This window comes from Oryctolagus cuniculus, chromosome 20, assembly GCF_964237555.1.
Source record: "Oryctolagus cuniculus chromosome 20, mOryCun1.1, whole genome shotgun sequence".
Classification (NCBI taxonomy): domain Eukaryota; kingdom Metazoa; phylum Chordata; class Mammalia; order Lagomorpha; family Leporidae; genus Oryctolagus; species Oryctolagus cuniculus.
Window position 1 is genome coordinate 17,097,720 of NC_091451.1, and position 16,493 is coordinate 17,114,212.

The 16,493-nt window shown below is 39.7% G+C and overlaps 1 protein-coding gene across 12 annotated transcripts in view; it reads left to right on the forward strand.

The window, feature by feature from the left end:
- The window catches only part of PCNX1 (pecanex 1), a 188,341-nt gene that overhangs the window by 135,058 nt on the left and 36,790 nt on the right, over positions 1-16,493 (forward strand). For all 12 annotated transcript variants that reach the window (XR_007911684.2, XM_051826049.2, XM_051826054.2 and 9 more), the window contains 6 exons: positions 683-833; positions 4,567-4,708; positions 5,370-5,547; positions 8,689-8,797; positions 10,711-10,840; positions 14,253-14,311. Coding sequence is in view for 11 of the 12 variants with exons in the window: in XM_051826049.2 (XP_051682009.2) it covers positions 683-833; positions 4,567-4,708; positions 5,370-5,547; positions 8,689-8,797; positions 10,711-10,840; positions 14,253-14,311 (769 nt within the window). In the remaining variant the exon portion in view is untranslated. The remainder of the gene's footprint in view (positions 1-682; positions 834-4,566; positions 4,709-5,369; positions 5,548-8,688; positions 8,798-10,710; positions 10,841-14,252; positions 14,312-16,493) is intronic.

Here is a 16,493-nt window from a genome sequence, read left to right on the forward strand (position 1 = left end):
TGAACCAATAAATAGAAGGATCTCTGTCTCTGTCTTTCTCTCTCTCGTGTCCCCTCTCTCTTTCCCTCTCTCTCTTTCTCTGTCACTCTGCCTTTTAAATAAATCTAAAAAAAGAAAGTAAAGAAACAGTCACATCAATGGGCAAAACACAGTTTAAAAAAATGAAATTGGGCCCGCGCCACGGCTCACTAGGCTAATCCTCCGCCTAGCGGCGCCGGCACTCCAGGTTCTAGTCCCGGTTGGGGCACCGGATTCTGTCCCGGTTGCCCCTCTTCCAGGCCAGCTTTCTGCTGTGGCCCGGGAGTGCAGTGGAGGATGGCCCAAGTGCTTGGGCCCTGCACCCCATGGGATACCAGGAGAAGCACCTGGCTCCTGGCTCCTGCCTTTGGATGGGCGCGGTGCGCCGGCCACAGTTCGCCTGCCGCGGGGGCGGCCTTTGGAGGGTGAACCAATGGGAAAAGGAAGACCTTTCTCTCTCTCTCTCTCTCTCTCTCTCTCTCTCTCTCTCTCTCACTCTCTCTCACTGTCCACTCTGCCTGTAAAAAAAAAATTAATAAATAAAAAAATAAAAAAATGAAATTGACTTTCTGTTTGTCATTATCAAATTGAAAACTGAACTGACTGTTTAGTTTTGTGTGTCTCGAATTCACTCCTAATTTCCTCAACTTTATTTTTCTTTCAGCCTGCTCTCAAGTATGTGTTGTATGCATTGGTTGGCTTTGTGGGTTTTGTGACCCATTATGTACTGCCTCAAGTTAGAAAGCAGCTACCATGGCACTGTTTCTCGCACCCTCTGCTGAAGACAGTGGAGTATAATCAGTATGAAGTTCGAAGTAAGTATTTCCTTTATACTCTTCTTAAGACTATGAGGTTTCTTTTTCCTTCCCTTGACTGTGCTGATAGGTGACTCAAGTTAGTTTAGTATCATCGAGTAGCACTTTGGCTTATGTTTCTTGTGTTTAGATTTGAAGCTGTTAATGAATCAGATCTCTCACAGGGTGCTGTAATTTCAGCTGAAGCATCGCCATGTTCCCACAGAATCTAAGGGACATTCACAAAGCTCAGGAGGAATCTGTATTATGGAAAAACTGCATGGATTTCAATTTTTTTTTAAAGACAGATTTATTTATTTGAAAGAGTTACAGAGAGAAGGGGAGACAGAGAGAGATCTTCTGTCTGCTGATTCACTCCTCAGATGGCTGCAGTGGCCAAGGCTGTGCCAGGCTGAAGCCAGGAGCTTTATCTGGATCTTCCACATGGGTGGCAGAGGCCCAGACATTTGAGCTGCCTCCTGCTCCTTTTCCTAAGTCATTACAGGCAACTGGATTGGAAGTGGAGCAGCCGGGACATGAACTGGCACCCATATGGGATGCCAGCTGCTACACTACAATGCTAGCTCCTCAAAAATGTTTTGCATCAAAATAAACCTCTTCGTTCCATTCCCACAGACTTCTGGAAGCACCCTCCTAAGCTTTCCTTCTCGCTTCCAAATCATTCCACAGAGACCTTTCATTGATGGGTCTTTCTGTGTACATCTGTGACTTTTCTTTTTTTACAATTTTTTTAAAATGTATAATGGGATCAAATTTCATGTATTTCATATGTACAGTTTTAAGGACACAATTATACTTCCTACCCTACCCTACCTCACTCCCACGCTCCCTCCTCCTTCCTTATTTTTCTTTAATTTTTACATTGACATACTTCCAGTTTACTTTATCATCATAAGTTTCCTTCACTAAATAATGAATTCAACAAGTAGTAAATAGAAAAACCACTGCTCCTCAAGAATATAGACAAGGTCTATATACAGTAGTCAACTCTCAGGGCTAGTGTTGTGGTGTAGTGGGTTAAGCCTCCTCCTGCAACACCAGTATCCTATATGAGTGCTGGTTCAAGACCTGGCTGCTCCACTTCCAGTCCAGCTCCCTGCTAATGCACCTGGGAAAGCAGTAGAAGATGACAAGTGCTTGGGACTCTGCAAACATGTGGGAGACCTGGAAAAAGTTCCTGACTCCTGGCTTTGGCATGGCCTGCCTGGTCATGGCTGTTGGGGCTATTTGGGGAGTGAACAGCACCATTCCTGAACTTTTTTTTTTTTTTTTAAGATTTATCTTATTTATTTGAAAGGAAGAGGTACAGAGGTTGGCAGGGGAGAAAGAGAGAAAGAGAAAGCAATCTTCCATCCACTGATTCACTCCTGAAATGACCCCAATGCCTGGAACTGGGCCAGGCTATTGCCAGGAGCCAGGAACTCCATCTGGGTCTTCCACATGGGTATCGGGGCTCAAGCGCTTGAGCCATCTTCCACTGCCTTCCCAGGAGCGTTAACAGGGACCTGGATAGGAAGCAGAGCAGACAGGACTTGAACTGGAGCTCATGTGAGATGCTGACTTTGCAGGTGGTGTCTAAACCTTCTGTGCCACAACACTGGCCCCATGATTGTGAAACTATTAGTATCACCTTTATAGATTTGTGTAAGTGATATCAAGTAAATCTCATTTGTATTAGGATCAACAGTTGTCATTAAAAAAATCATTAGTCATTATTGCTTTTTTAAAAAAGATTTTTTTTTTTATTTATTTGAAAGGTAAAGTTACAGAGAGGGAAAGGGAGACAGAGAACTTTCATCCATTTCTTCACCCCCCAAATGACTACAGCAGCTGGTGTGCTGGGCCAGACCAAAGCCAGGAGCCTGGAACTCCATCCTGGTCTCTTATGTGGGTAACGGGGGCCCAGATACTTGAGGCATTTTCTGCTGGCTTCCCAAACACATTATCAGGGAATTGGATTGTAAGTGGAGCAGCAGGACTCAAACTGGCAACCTGATATGATTTGCTGGCATTGCAAACAGCAGCTTTACCTACTGTGCCATAATGGCAGGCCTTCCTTTTTGTTTTTTATCTTTTCAAAATAGTTAGTCTGAATTTCTGCAAATTTTGAATGAGTACAAATTTTTTGACTTACTAAAGTATTAAATAATAACAAAGTGATTTTCTTTCCCTCCTGATTTAACAGCTGAAGGAAAAAAATTTTCTTTGAGAACGTCCTAAAGCCAGGTGATACTGTTTTTAGTTAACCAAAGAACTGCATTTTAAATCCTTCAGCTTATCCTACGCACTTTCCCCAGTGAAGTGTTAGAAAAATATTGGCAATGAAAAATAACTCTCTTGAAGTATGAATTCATATCATATGTTTTCATAGCTTCTCGGAGGTATTTTATCTTCAATGTGTATGTGTAGATAGCTTAGCATTTTAAAAACAGATGATGGGTACAGGCATTGTGCTACCCTGCATTAATCCTCAGCTTGGAGCACCCATGACCCATGTCAGAGTGCCTGGGTTGAGTTCCAGCTACTTTGTGCTTCTGATCCAACTTCCTGCTGATGCTCCAGGAGGCAGCAGCTGATGGCCCAGTGCTTTCGTTCCCGCCATCCACATGGGAGACCTGGAAGGCATTCCTGACTCCTGGCCTGGGCCTGGCATAGCCCCAGCAGTTGGGGGCATTTGGGGTATGAACCAGTGGATAGAAGATCTCCTTTCCTCTGTCTGTCCCTCTCTTTCTGTTGTTCTACCTTTCAAAATAAGTAAATTTTTTAAAAAAGGAAACAAAATCCAGATAATACATCATTTATTTATTTTTGAAAGGAGGGAAGGCCGCTAATCCTCAGTAATCTTTTCTCCACACATTATAGGCATACATGAGAAAATGTTACACCTGAAAACAGGTTTCTGTGTGGGTGTTTGGCCTTGTAGTTAGGATGCCTGCATCCCACATTGGAGTGTTTGGGTTTGACTCCCGGCTCCACTCTGATTCCAGCTCTCTGCTGATGTTCCTCCTGGGAGGCAGTGATAATGGTGCAAGTAGCACTGCTGCCCACATGGAGACGTAGATTTTCTGGCCCAATCGTGGCCACTCATGGGCATTTGGGGACTGAACTGGAAGATGAGAGCTCTGTTTCTGTCTCTCTGCCTCTGAAATAAAATAAGTAAACAAACTGAGGTTTCAAGAATTAAGGTTTAAAATGAAATTCATCTAAATGTGAGTCATGTGTAAGTTGCAAATTTGTGTCTCAGAGTTCATGTAAATTGACAGTTGATTAAGGTATTGGATTTTCTCCTTTAAAAAAAAGTCATTTATTTGAAAAGCAGAGTTAGAGAGAGGAGGAGAGACAGAGAAAGAGATCTTCTATCTGCTGGTTCAATCCTCAAGTGGCCTTAGTAGCCAGAGCTGGGCTGGTCCAAAGCCAGGAGCCAGGTGCTTCTTCCGAGTCTCCCATGTGGGTACAGGTGCCAAGTACCTCTGCTGCTTTCCCAGGCGCATTAGCAGGGAGCTGTTTTGGAAGTGGAACAGCCGGGACTCCAACTGGTGCCCATATGGGATGCCCATGTCGCAGGCAGCTTCTTTACCCACTACACCACAACACCAGCCCTGGATTTCTTAACATTTTTAAATTTATGACTTAGAGCTAAATTTACATCGTAAGACTTTCCTTTCTCATCACATTGCCTTACTGCTTTATACGTTAGATGACATGTGATCTTCCTGACTTATTTTACTGTTAGATGCAGCTACTATGATGTGGTTTGAGAAACTTCATGTGTGGCTTCTTTTTGTGGAGAAGAATATCATCTATCCCTTGATTGTTCTCAATGAACTGAGTAGCAGTGCAGAGACAATTGCTAGTCCAAAAAAACTGGATACAGAGTAAGTACAGTAGTCCCCTAATCTAAAGAGACTATTATAAGCAATACCAGAAGTTATTGATCAAGTATCAGGTACTCACTGAATGTATTTTTGTTACAGAACACTGTTGAGCTAAAAAATGTAGGTGAAGTTTTGTCTTCTATCTCACTTTTTTGAACATGCATCTGTTTGTGGCATATTAACTACTACAGACACTCATTGCTAGCTGATATTTTAGAGAGGATATTTATTAAAGAAGGCTTATTTTTAATATTAGAAAGCAAGTTTTGGAGGTGACCATATTTGTAAATTATACAAGTGGCTAGTTGTCCACAGGGTCATCCTGTAAGCTCACTAAAATAGATTTATGTTGTTGAATAAGCATTGTTCTTTCATGCACTGGACACAGTGTATGTGAAAATGATAGAAATGTTTAGAAACAAAATTCCAATAGTCAGAATTCCAATACTGTTTTTTTAACATGCTTACTTGTATGGAGGATAAGAATCCTAATACATACTATTAAAAGAGAATGTTTTACTAGTCAGTTCCTTTCAGGATTTGATGTACTTAGCTATATAATCATTTGTAGAAGTTTAAATTTGACTTCTGTATTGTAAGCCTGGTGAATTAAGCGATGATTTGGCCATGTGTTGCTCAGCTGTGCTTTCTCTCTGGCTAGACTCGGTGCTTTGATGATCACCATCGCCGGCTTGAAGTTGCTGCGTGCGTCCTTCAGCAGCCCCACGTACCAGTACGTCACAGTCATCTTCACTGTGCTCTTCTTCAAGTTTGACTACGAAGCTTTTTCAGAGACCATGCTGTTGGATCTCTTCTTCATGTCCATACTCTTCAACAAGGTAGTTTTTCATTGAGTGGAGCATTCCTATGTGGAAAAACTATTTTTCTGTGTGACCTACTATCTAATGAAGGTTTTGTGTACGTTGCATTTCATGAGTTTTGTTTTAAGTAAGCAATATCTCTTTGCAATCAACCAGTATTTAGGAGCATTAGAATCCCTAAACCAGAGGTAGGGAATGTCCAGCCCACAGGCCATGTAAGACCTGTGAAATCATTTGATCTGGCCCTGCCAGGCAATCACAGATGAGACTCTAAATTCAGTAAATCTAGAGCAAAGCAATTTATAAGTTGGTAATTGTGTATGGCCTGTAGATAATGTTACAAATATCCAAATGGCCATTGTCTGAAAAAAGATTCCCTGACTCCTGCCCTCAACGAGGTCAGCCACTGTGATTCATGAGCTTCTCTCATTGCTATAGACGGGAGGGTAAGGTTAACTTGTATAGAGCAGCTTGAGAAACGTTAAGTTTTTAAATACTTCTCTCAGAGCTTCCAAAAGGGGGCATGGTTTTGAATAGGTTTTAGAAGTAACAGTGGTAATAATGGAATTGGGTTCTGTGCTGCTGGATACCTGGAGGAGCAAATTGCAGCTGAAGATAATAACTTGATAGCTGAATGAAGACGTGGGACAGCCAGAGATTAGATGGATGAGAATTACGTTGAAGACCCTGAAGTCTGCAGAATTCTTCTAAAATCAAGTATTCACCTGTAGCATAAGAGTAGATGTTCTCAGGTCCTTTTCCGATGAGGTGATAAAACCTGGGTCTTCTGTCTCCCAATCCAAGGATCTTTTCACCAAACCATACTATTTTTTACACTGAAGTATGTTGTACTGGTGTATTATTTATACATAGTGATTAGATTTTATGTTAACACCACATATAAAAGACTTTGACCTATGTTATCTCATTTGATAAGAGAGCTAAAGCACCAAAACACATTAAAAGTTCAATTTAAAAAAAGTGAGCTTTGTCAGCCATGTTGGAATAATTTGGAGAAGAGAGAGCCTAAAAGTATAGACGAGAGCTTTAGGGATAGGATAATAATTCAGATGTGATATACAGGACTAACCTAGGATGGGAATGGTAACAATGCAAAATCTTTAATCTGACCAAGGTTTCAGTGGTAGTCAATTTTAGTATTGTAATCATTTCTAAAATATTTTGGTATTATATTTGTTAGACCACTAACTTACATATATTTTATCATTTACTACTTCATGTAGTGAGTCTGATTATTAACCAAAGAAAGAAGCCAGGAAGTTAACCAGAGAATTGCTTGTATAAAGAAGCATGTGGTTTCTCATCAAATTTAAATATTTAGATTGAAAATTACATTGCATCTTACACTGGTTAGAACAAAGTAGAAGTTGCAGTAAAATATAAACTGAACAATCTTCCAAACATTCATTAGTTGTGACACCTAACGCTGCATTGATTTGGATTTTGTTAGTACTTATTTTAAATATTTGTTTATTTTCATCCACTTGAAGGGTAGACTAACAGGGAGATAAAGAGAGAGATGCTTCCAACTGCTGATTTACTCCCCAGGTGCCCAGAACAGCTGGGCTGGGCTAGACCAAAGCCAGGAACCCTGACCTCTGTTTGACCACCGGCCTCCTATGTGGGTAACCAGGGCCCAAGCACTTGAGCCATTCTCTGCTACCTCCTAGGCTGCACTAGCAGGAAGCTGGGGCAGAAGTGGAGTAGCCAGGACTTGAACTGGCATTCCAGTATGAGACGCAGATATCCCAAATGGAAGCTTAATGTTTTGCACCACAATAACCACTCTTAATACTTTCATCGGCTAACAATTTTTGGGAAGCATAGCATTTTCCAGAACTGTTCTAGATGTTTAGGTTACATCAATGAGCAAAACAGTGAAAGTTCGGCCTTTAAGGAATTTGCATGTTATGTTCAATAGATAAGACTTAACTATGATAATAGGCAGGTAGTATTCAAAGGATACACACTTTTTTTATTCTGAGATATTACTGTAAGGTACACCATTGATTTGATAACCTTTTAAGAAAAAATTAAATGTACTCAAAAGTGTTACTATCCTCATGCCACTTAACCATGTAATTACATATCCGATTTTTCCTTTAGTGTTACAGTCAAAATTTGAGCACAATCAGTTTCTTTAGAATCTGAAGAATTTTCCAGGTCACAGTAAAGAGTTGAAGTGGTGTCATGATGGTGTCCAGGCTGCTGCTTCTTGCTGTGGTCCTGCGTACATTCGTGCTAAGCATTGCCCACAGAGCTTTGAGTCAAGTCCTGGAACAGGAATGTTCATCTGCATTTTCTAATTGGTTGAGTTGTGATTTTTTAAATTGAAATTTAAATATAATAAACTAAATCAGCTAAAATATTTTAAGAGATAAATTGTTTGTTATCTAATCATGGCATAGAATTAGTCAAAACATCTTGCATTAATGTGATCTGTTGAGAGTTGGCCTTGAAATGCCCGTCATTCAGCCAGTCTTGCACAAACAGAGGCAACAAGTTTCATCCTTGAAGACATAGCTATCAACCATAACAGAGTCAGATTTAAATAAGATTAAAATGCGTGTTGTGTTTTTGTTGGCAACCATTGAGGTTATTAATATATGCTTGTTACTGTTACATATAACTAAATTCCTATTCAAGCAGGCAGTAACAGCTGTGTTATAACTTCTGATACGGAATTCCTTTTGACTGCACTTAAAGCATACTGTTTTCACACCAGTAAAGTCTGGCAAAAATGTATCTTTAGGATAAAATGAACATGTGTATTACTTAAGCTTTACAAACATCTAGATTTTCTTTCTGGGACAATTGTTACGCTGCTTCTCACCTTTTATTGTTAATGCTTGCAAATAGTAGTAATGCATATATGCCAGTAGAGGGCATAGGATTTCTTTCTTTTTTTCTTTTCTTTTTTTTAGACAAATGAACTCTATGAGTTAGCTTTCTTTAGTTGTAAATAGTATATTAGAAAATAACTAAATTTTTTTGGTCATTGATATAGTTTGTCCTATTATGAAAAAATAATTTCAGTGTCATTTCCCTAATAGGAAGAAAACGCACTTTACAAGTCTTATTTTCTAGCTCAAATCCCTGATGATGAGTGTCGCTGATGGTTTTCCTTCTCCCCTGCAGCTTCGGGAACTCCTTTACAAATTGCAGTTCGTGTATACCTACATTGCCCCGTGGCAGATCACCTGGGGCTCTGCGTTCCACGCCTTTGCACAGCCCTTTGCAGTGCCCCGTATCCTTCTCATTATCACTTCAGAGGAGTGGGCATTTACAGTTTTGATGAGATTGTCCGTTTATAGGCAGACTTTTCACAGGCATAGAATATAGTTTACTGTATGAAAATTATTAGAAAGTCAAACTTTTTAGTGTCCGTACCTATACTGATTTTGTTAGTTTAGCATATATTAGCATTTGTGGCTCACAGATCTTGTGAACATGAGAGAACTGTTAGCTTTTGTAATCAAGTCAATTACAAAAAGTTAATGTTTACATATATGAATGTTGAAGTCCAGGAGTGATTCTAGTTTTTATTTGAGAGGTAGGGAGAGATAGATGGGGATGGGGAGAGCTGCCCTCTATTCATTCCCAAAGGTCTGCAATAGCCCTGGGCCCAGCCAGGAACCAGAGTGAAATCTAGGAGTCAGGGGCCCGGTGCAGATCTCCCACATCTTTGACAGGAAACCAAGTACTTGAACCATCATTGCTGCTTCCCAGGGTCTGAATTAGTAGGAAGCTGTAGTGAGAAGCCAGGTGTTGAACCCAGGTACTCCAATTTAGGATGCAGGCATCTTAACCAGTAGGCCAGATGCTTGCTCCAAAGTCCAGGAATTTTTAATGCATATGAATATGTTTAGAATTCTTAAATGAAGGTACAAACAGTTTTTCATAGTATTATTGTAATTAAACTTCTAGAATTTTCTGTTTTCATTTCTTGGAAGTATTCTCTAAACAACAGTAAAGATTAATGACTGTAATGATATTGAAATGCAGACTTCTGGTATTTGCAGACTTTAATTTTAAACTTTAGAAAATTAAACCCAAACATTTATCCACAAGATTCACATAGAATAGAATTTTAACAGTTATGAAGAATCTTAAGAAAGTTCATAGAAAATGCATATTATGAAAAAACAATGCATGGATTTCTAAGGTTTTGCAACAAAATAAACATCTTTTGAAAATTATTTCTGAGACTGGCACTGTGGCATAGCAGTTTAAGCCACCACGTGCAATGCCAGCATCCCATGTGGGCGCTGCTCCATTTCCAATCCAGCTCCTTGCTAATTGCCTGAGAAAAGCAGTAAAAGATGGCCCAAGTGTTAGGCCCCTGCCACCCAAGTGGGAGACCCAGAGGAAGCTCCTGGTTCATGGCTTCAGCCTAGCCTAACCCTGGCCATTGCAGCCATTTGGGAAGTGAACCAGCGGATGAAGACTTTTCTCTCTGCCTTAACCTCTCCATCTCTGTAACTCTTTCAAATAAATAAATTGATCTTTGAGGAAAAAAAAAATTGAGAGAGAGAGAGAAGAGCCAGAGTTCCTGTCTGCTTTGTCATTTCCCTTATGGGGCTGGTGCTGTTCCAGGTCAAAGCCAGGGGCTGGGAACACAATCCAGACCTTCCATATGGTGGCAGGAACCCAAAACCTGGGTCCTCATTAGCAGGAAGCTGGAATCAGGAGCGGAGCCAGGACTCGAACTCAAGCACTCCAATATGGGATGCAGCTTCCCAACCAGTGTCTTAAACCTATAGGCCAAATGCCCACCCTTGAACTTACCTTTTACTTCCATTTTCTTGTAAACTTTTTGAATTAACCTTGTACACATTAGCACATACAAGGAGGCTTCAAAAATTCTGTGTAAAAATTGAAGAAGACGATGCTATTTTCCATGAACTTTCTGAGGTCGCCTTACATTTATTTGACTCCTTTGAAAGCGTCACACAGATTGTACTTCTAGTGCCTTTCTCTTGGTACCTCCTTATGCTGTTGAATGACACTCCTCTGTGTTTTTCTGGTGAAGTTTCTCTAAGTGCAGTAGTCTCAATGTGTTTATGAGGGTTCTTTGGTTTGGGTTTGGTTTGGGTTTTGGTATGATACTAGGGCATGTGCTCAGATGAACACTGAATTCCTTAACGAGTTTTCCTGTAGATTCAGCCATGTTGTTTATTCAGGCTGCTGTCTCAGCTTTCTTCTCTACTCCACTGAACCCCTTCCTGGGAAGTGCCATATTCATCACTTCATATGTACGACCTGTGAAATTCTGGGAGAGAGACTACAAGTGAGTAAAATAAACACTTGAAAGATACTTGTGTATGGCATATTGACAGCATTATTATTACAAGTCATTTATGGTTCATAATTTGTTTTAGTTTTGCTAAAATCTATAAAAATTCTTAAAAATTGAGAATTTTATAACAAATAGAAGAGTTTGGGGAAAATTATTCATTCCCTCTATTTTTATACTTTGCACATTTTTAAAAACATAATTCTAATTGAAAGTATAAATTTTTGCTTCTTTTTGCTTTCAGTGCTATTAGAATAGCTCAGTTCCACATTAATAATACTGGGAAGCTTTATTCCATACAGTGTTGTGTCACTGTATTGTGTTTTTTTTTTTTTTAATTTTTTTTTTTTTTTGGACAGGCAGAGTGGACAGTGAGAGAGAGAGAGACAGAAAGGTCCTCCTTTTGCTGTTGGTTCACCCTCCAATGGCTGCCGTGGCTGTCGTGCTGTGGCCAGCTTCTCCTGGTCTCCCATGTGGGTGCAGGGCCCAAGCACTTGGGCCATCCTCCACTGCACTCCCTGGCCACAGCAGAGGGCTGGCCTGGAAGAGGGGCAACCGGGACAGAGTCCGGCACCCTGACCGGGACTAGAACCCGGTGTGCTGGCACCGCAGGCGGAGGATTAGCCTATTGAGCCACGGCGCCGGCCACTGTATCGTTTTAACAGTTACAGTTAGTTATCTGATAATTTCCTTAGAAACAGCTGGTTATTTCCAGCACTAAGCATTTCTAAGTTACTTCTGCTTTTTCATGAATATAAAATGTTAATGAATCTTTGGATATGAAGTTTTTTCTTCATTTCTTTTTAGGCTAGCAATTCAACCTAATTGCCTTGTATGTACTCTCCCCTCCAAATTCTATTTTATTTAAGGAAGAGTTCTTAGAAAGGAAATTACTGAGTTATGTATGGAGCATAAACATTTCCAAGGTTTTAATGTAATCATGCTGATTCAAGCATGATTTACAAGGGTTTGTGCTAATTCACAGTTCTTCTGGCCATGCCCATGACTGCCCTTTCTGTTTGTGCTTCCACATACTGGCATATTTAACAGGTGAAAACTGATCTCAACTGTTAAACAATGAGTTAACTAGTAGGATTGAAACTTTACTGTGTTCCTTGATCTAAAACTACTTTTGGTATTTCTCCTTTTGGTGAATTTCATTAATATTTTTATGCTAGTCTCCTGTACCAACTTTTAACACCAAATAATGTTCTGTGGCAACAATTCTTAAAATTTTTCAGTCTCAGCACCCCTTAATACTCTTAAAAATTTATTGCAAATACCCCAGTGTTTTGTTATTATTTTTGTTTATTTAAGAGGCAGAGACAGAGCACTTCCATTTGCTGGCTTATTCCTACAGATGCCTTCGGCAGCCAGGGGCCAAAACTGGGAGCCGGGAACTCAATCCAGATTTCCCTCAGAGTGGCAGGATCCTAACTACTGGAGGGACCACATTAGTAGGAGGCTGGAATCAGGAGCTGGAGCTGAGGGTTTAACCCAGGCATTCTGATGTGGGTTTCTTAACCACTAGCCCAAATCCCTACCCCCAATATTTTTAAACATGCATTTTATCTACAAATATTTCCTGTAATGGAAAAATTTTATAAAAATTTCAAATACCCATTTTAATTAACTAAAAATAATATACCTATTACATGTTAACATATATAACATTTTAAAATTAAGAATAAGTATATGTCTCTGCTCACTAGAAAAATTGATTGAGGAGAGTGGCATTGTTTTACAGTTTTGCTAATCTCTTAATGTCTGGCATATGAAGAGCTGAATTTTTTTAAACCACTTCTAATTTTTTTAAGATTTATTTATTTATCTGAAATGCAGAGTTACAGAGGCAGAGATAGAGATAGAGATAGAGATAGAGATAGAGATAGATAGAGAGAGAGAGAGAGAGAAAGTCCTCCATCGCTGATCCATTCCCCAAATGGCTGCAATGGCCAGAGCTGGGCCAATCGGAAGCCAAGAGCTGGGAGCGTCTTCCAGTTCTGTGCATGTGCAGGGGCCCAAGCATTTGGGCCATCTTCTAGTCTTTTCTCAGGCTATCGCAGAGAGCTGGATCAGAAGTGGAACAGCCAGCACTTGAACCGGCACCCATGTGGGATGCCGGCACTGCAGACGGCAGCTTTACCCGCTATACCACAGCACCAGCCCCAAGAGCGGATTTTTTTTTTTTTTTTGACAGAGTTAGACAGTGAGAGAGAAAGACAGAGGGAAATGTCTTCCTTCCATTGGTTCACCCCCTTAAACGGCTGCCACGGCCGGCATGCTGCACCAATTCTAAGCCAGGAGCCAGGTGCTTCCTCCTGGTCTCCCATGTGGGTGCACGGCCCAAATACTTGGGCCATCCTCCACTGCTTTAACGGGCCACAGCAGAGAGCTGGACTGGAAGAGGAGCAACCAGGACAGAATCCAGCTGAATTTTTTAATATGCTTTTGCATTCAATTCTGTTGAATATTGTTTTGATTGAAGTATATTAAAAAAATCTAGTCTCATTCATATATATATTGAAATGTAAAGAAGCATTTTCATAGCCTTTTTAAGACAAATGTGGCTATTTTTTCTTTGATTCTTCTAAAATTCCCTAAATGTGTGCAATCTAAAACTATCTGTGAGCTTTTGGAACTCTATTAGATAAAAATTCACCAATCTGTTTTATATTTTGATCTTTCATGCATGCATCATTTTATAACATTACTCATTATCATTTGGAAAGTTTTGGTTCACTGAATAATATAGATCTTCCACATTGTGCCGCATTGTGTTACACATGTTTAAAAAACAGTGTTCAGTACTGTCACTACCAATTTCAAAAGAAAACTATCAAGATCCTGGTGGTAGATATATATTTTCCATAATTTAGATTTTTGCTTAAAAGCTTGAAGTTTGTCACTGTCAACAGATGTTGCCAATTATATTCCAAGAAAGAAGACATTTTTTCCTTTCTGAGAAAAATCTGTTAAATACCCACATCTGCATAATCTCGGGGTTTTTACATCAGCTGATGAAATAAAAAAGATATTTCAAGGGAGAAAGGCAGCAGTTCAGCTTGCAATTCAGTTACACAAATGTTTTCACTCCAGACAACCTTTACTTTAAAATGAAGCAGAACTGTCTTTCCCTGCCCATGTGCTCATAAGAAACAGCAGAAAAAAACTTGCTATGTTTTTGTGTGGTGAAGAAGGGAGAGTGAAATTGATGTTATTGCTACAAGGGTGCTATCAAGAGTTTAGTGGTTAGGCCAATCATGCATTATTTTTTCCAGAGTTTTTCACAAAGTGGTAATATTTGTTTTATCTGTAAGTTACAGTTTCTTCCTCACTCTTAATTATTAAACGGTTTTAAAGTATAAAGAAAGTAACTAGATATGCTTTATTTTGTCCCCTTCAGCACAAAACGAGTGGATCATTCAAATACCAGGCTGGCTTCGCAGCTTGATAGAAATCCAGGTAATAGCTCGACTTGTGAGTGAGGAAGAACGGCCAAGCATCTGTATTACATGCGTATTTTTCTATTGACTCCCAGCTTGTTCAGAATCCTTCATAGTTTCAAATAGTAATTTCTTTTAAAAACAAAATGTCATTTATTTTGTTTTACTTTTGCAAAGTGTATGTGGATTAGAGTATCTAATTTATATACCTTCTTTCATGAAATACATTTTAAGAATGCTGCAGGAACTAAAAAAACCCATTTAAAGATTGTTCTAATATAGGTTAAAAAAAAGAAGTAGAAAGTATGTAAATTAAAAGTGGTCACTATAAATCCATTCACGATTTAAAAAATTTTTGAACAATTTAATTATACTTGAAGGAACATACTTCAATATACAAAAGGCTGTATATGACAGACCCACAGTCAAAATCTTACTGAATAAAGAAAAGCTAAAAGCATTTTCTGTAATATCTGGAACCACATGAGGAGGTCCACTGTCATCATTCTGATTCAGTATAGTTTTGGAAGTTTTTGCCAGAGCAGTAGTCAGGAGAAAGTAATAAAAGATACACAGGTTGAAAAGGAGGAAGTCAAATTATCCCTATTTGCAGATGACATGATTCTACATAGAGAGAAATCAGAAGACCTCACCAACATACTATTAAAACAGACAAATACATTAAAGTTGCAGGTTACAAACTCGGCACAAAAAATCAGTTGCATTTTTATATACCTACAGCAAACTCACTGAGAAACTTATAAGAGCAGTCTCATTTTAATAGCTACAGAAAATAAAATAAAATACTTCAGAATGCATTTAATCAAGGATCTGAAAGACCTTTACAATGAGAGTTTTAAAACAATAATGAAAGAAGACACAAAAAAGGGAAGACCTCCCATTTTCATGGATCGGAAGATTCAGTATTATAAAAAATGTCTATATCCCCTAAAGCAGTTTACAGATTGAATGCAATCTTCATCAAAATTCCAATGCCATTCTTCATGGAGCTAGAAAAAACACTCCTGAGATTCATATGAGGGCCGGCCCTGCGGCTCACTAGGCTAATCCTCCGCCTTGCGGCGCCGGCACACCGGGTTCTAGTCCTGGTGGGGGCGCCGGATTCTGTCCTGGTTGCCCCTCTTCCAGGCCAGCTCTCTGCTGTGGCCAGAGAATGCAGTGGAGGATGGCCCAAGTGCTTGGGCCCTGCACCCCATGGGAGACCAGGAGAAGCACCTGGCTCCTGCCATCGGATCAGCGTGGTGCGCCGGCTGCGGTGTGCTGGCAGCAGCGGCCACTGGAGGGTAAACCAATGGAAAAGGAAGACCTTTCTCTCTGTCTCTCTCTCTCACTGTCCACTCTGCCTGTCCAAAAAAAAAAAAAAAAAGATTCATATGAAAGCACAAAAGACCCCAAACAGCCAAACAGCCAAAGAACTTCGAACCTAAAGAACAAAACTGGAGACATCACAATACCTGATGTCAGGATGTACTACAGAGCTGTTGCAATGAAACAAAACCGAAACATAATATTGACATAAAAACTAACACCAGTAGGACAAAATAGAAATCCTGGACGTGTGTCCATTTGTCTTCAGCAACTGATCGTTGACAGAGGGGCCACAAAACATTCCCTGGAGAAAGGAGATGCTGAGAAAACTGAGTGTCCCTCTGCGCAAAATTGAACCTTCCCTTCTTAGCTCTTACTTTATACAAAAATCAACTCAAACTAGGTCAAATATCTAAATGTAAGACATGGAACTATTTGAAGAAAACATACAGCAAACACTTTTAAGACACTGGCCATAGGCAGCCATTTTTTTGAATAAGACCCCCAAAACACAGACAACAAAAATAAAACTAGACAAACTAAGAAGCTTCTGCACAGCTAAGGAAACAGTCAATAGAATGAAGACGAAAGCAACAGAATGAGAGAAAATATTTTCAAGTTACACATCTGACAAAGGATTAATATCCAAAATATTATAAGGAACTCAAACAGCAAAGACAAAGTGATCTAGTGAAGTGGGCAAAGGATCTAAATAGACATTTCTTAAGAGTTAGAAATGGCCAACAAATACATGAAAAAATCCTGAATATCACTAGCCATCCGGAAAGTGCAAATTAAAACTACAATGAAGTATCATCTCCCTCCAGTTAGAATGGCTATAATCAAAAAGACAGAAAACAATAGGCTGGCAA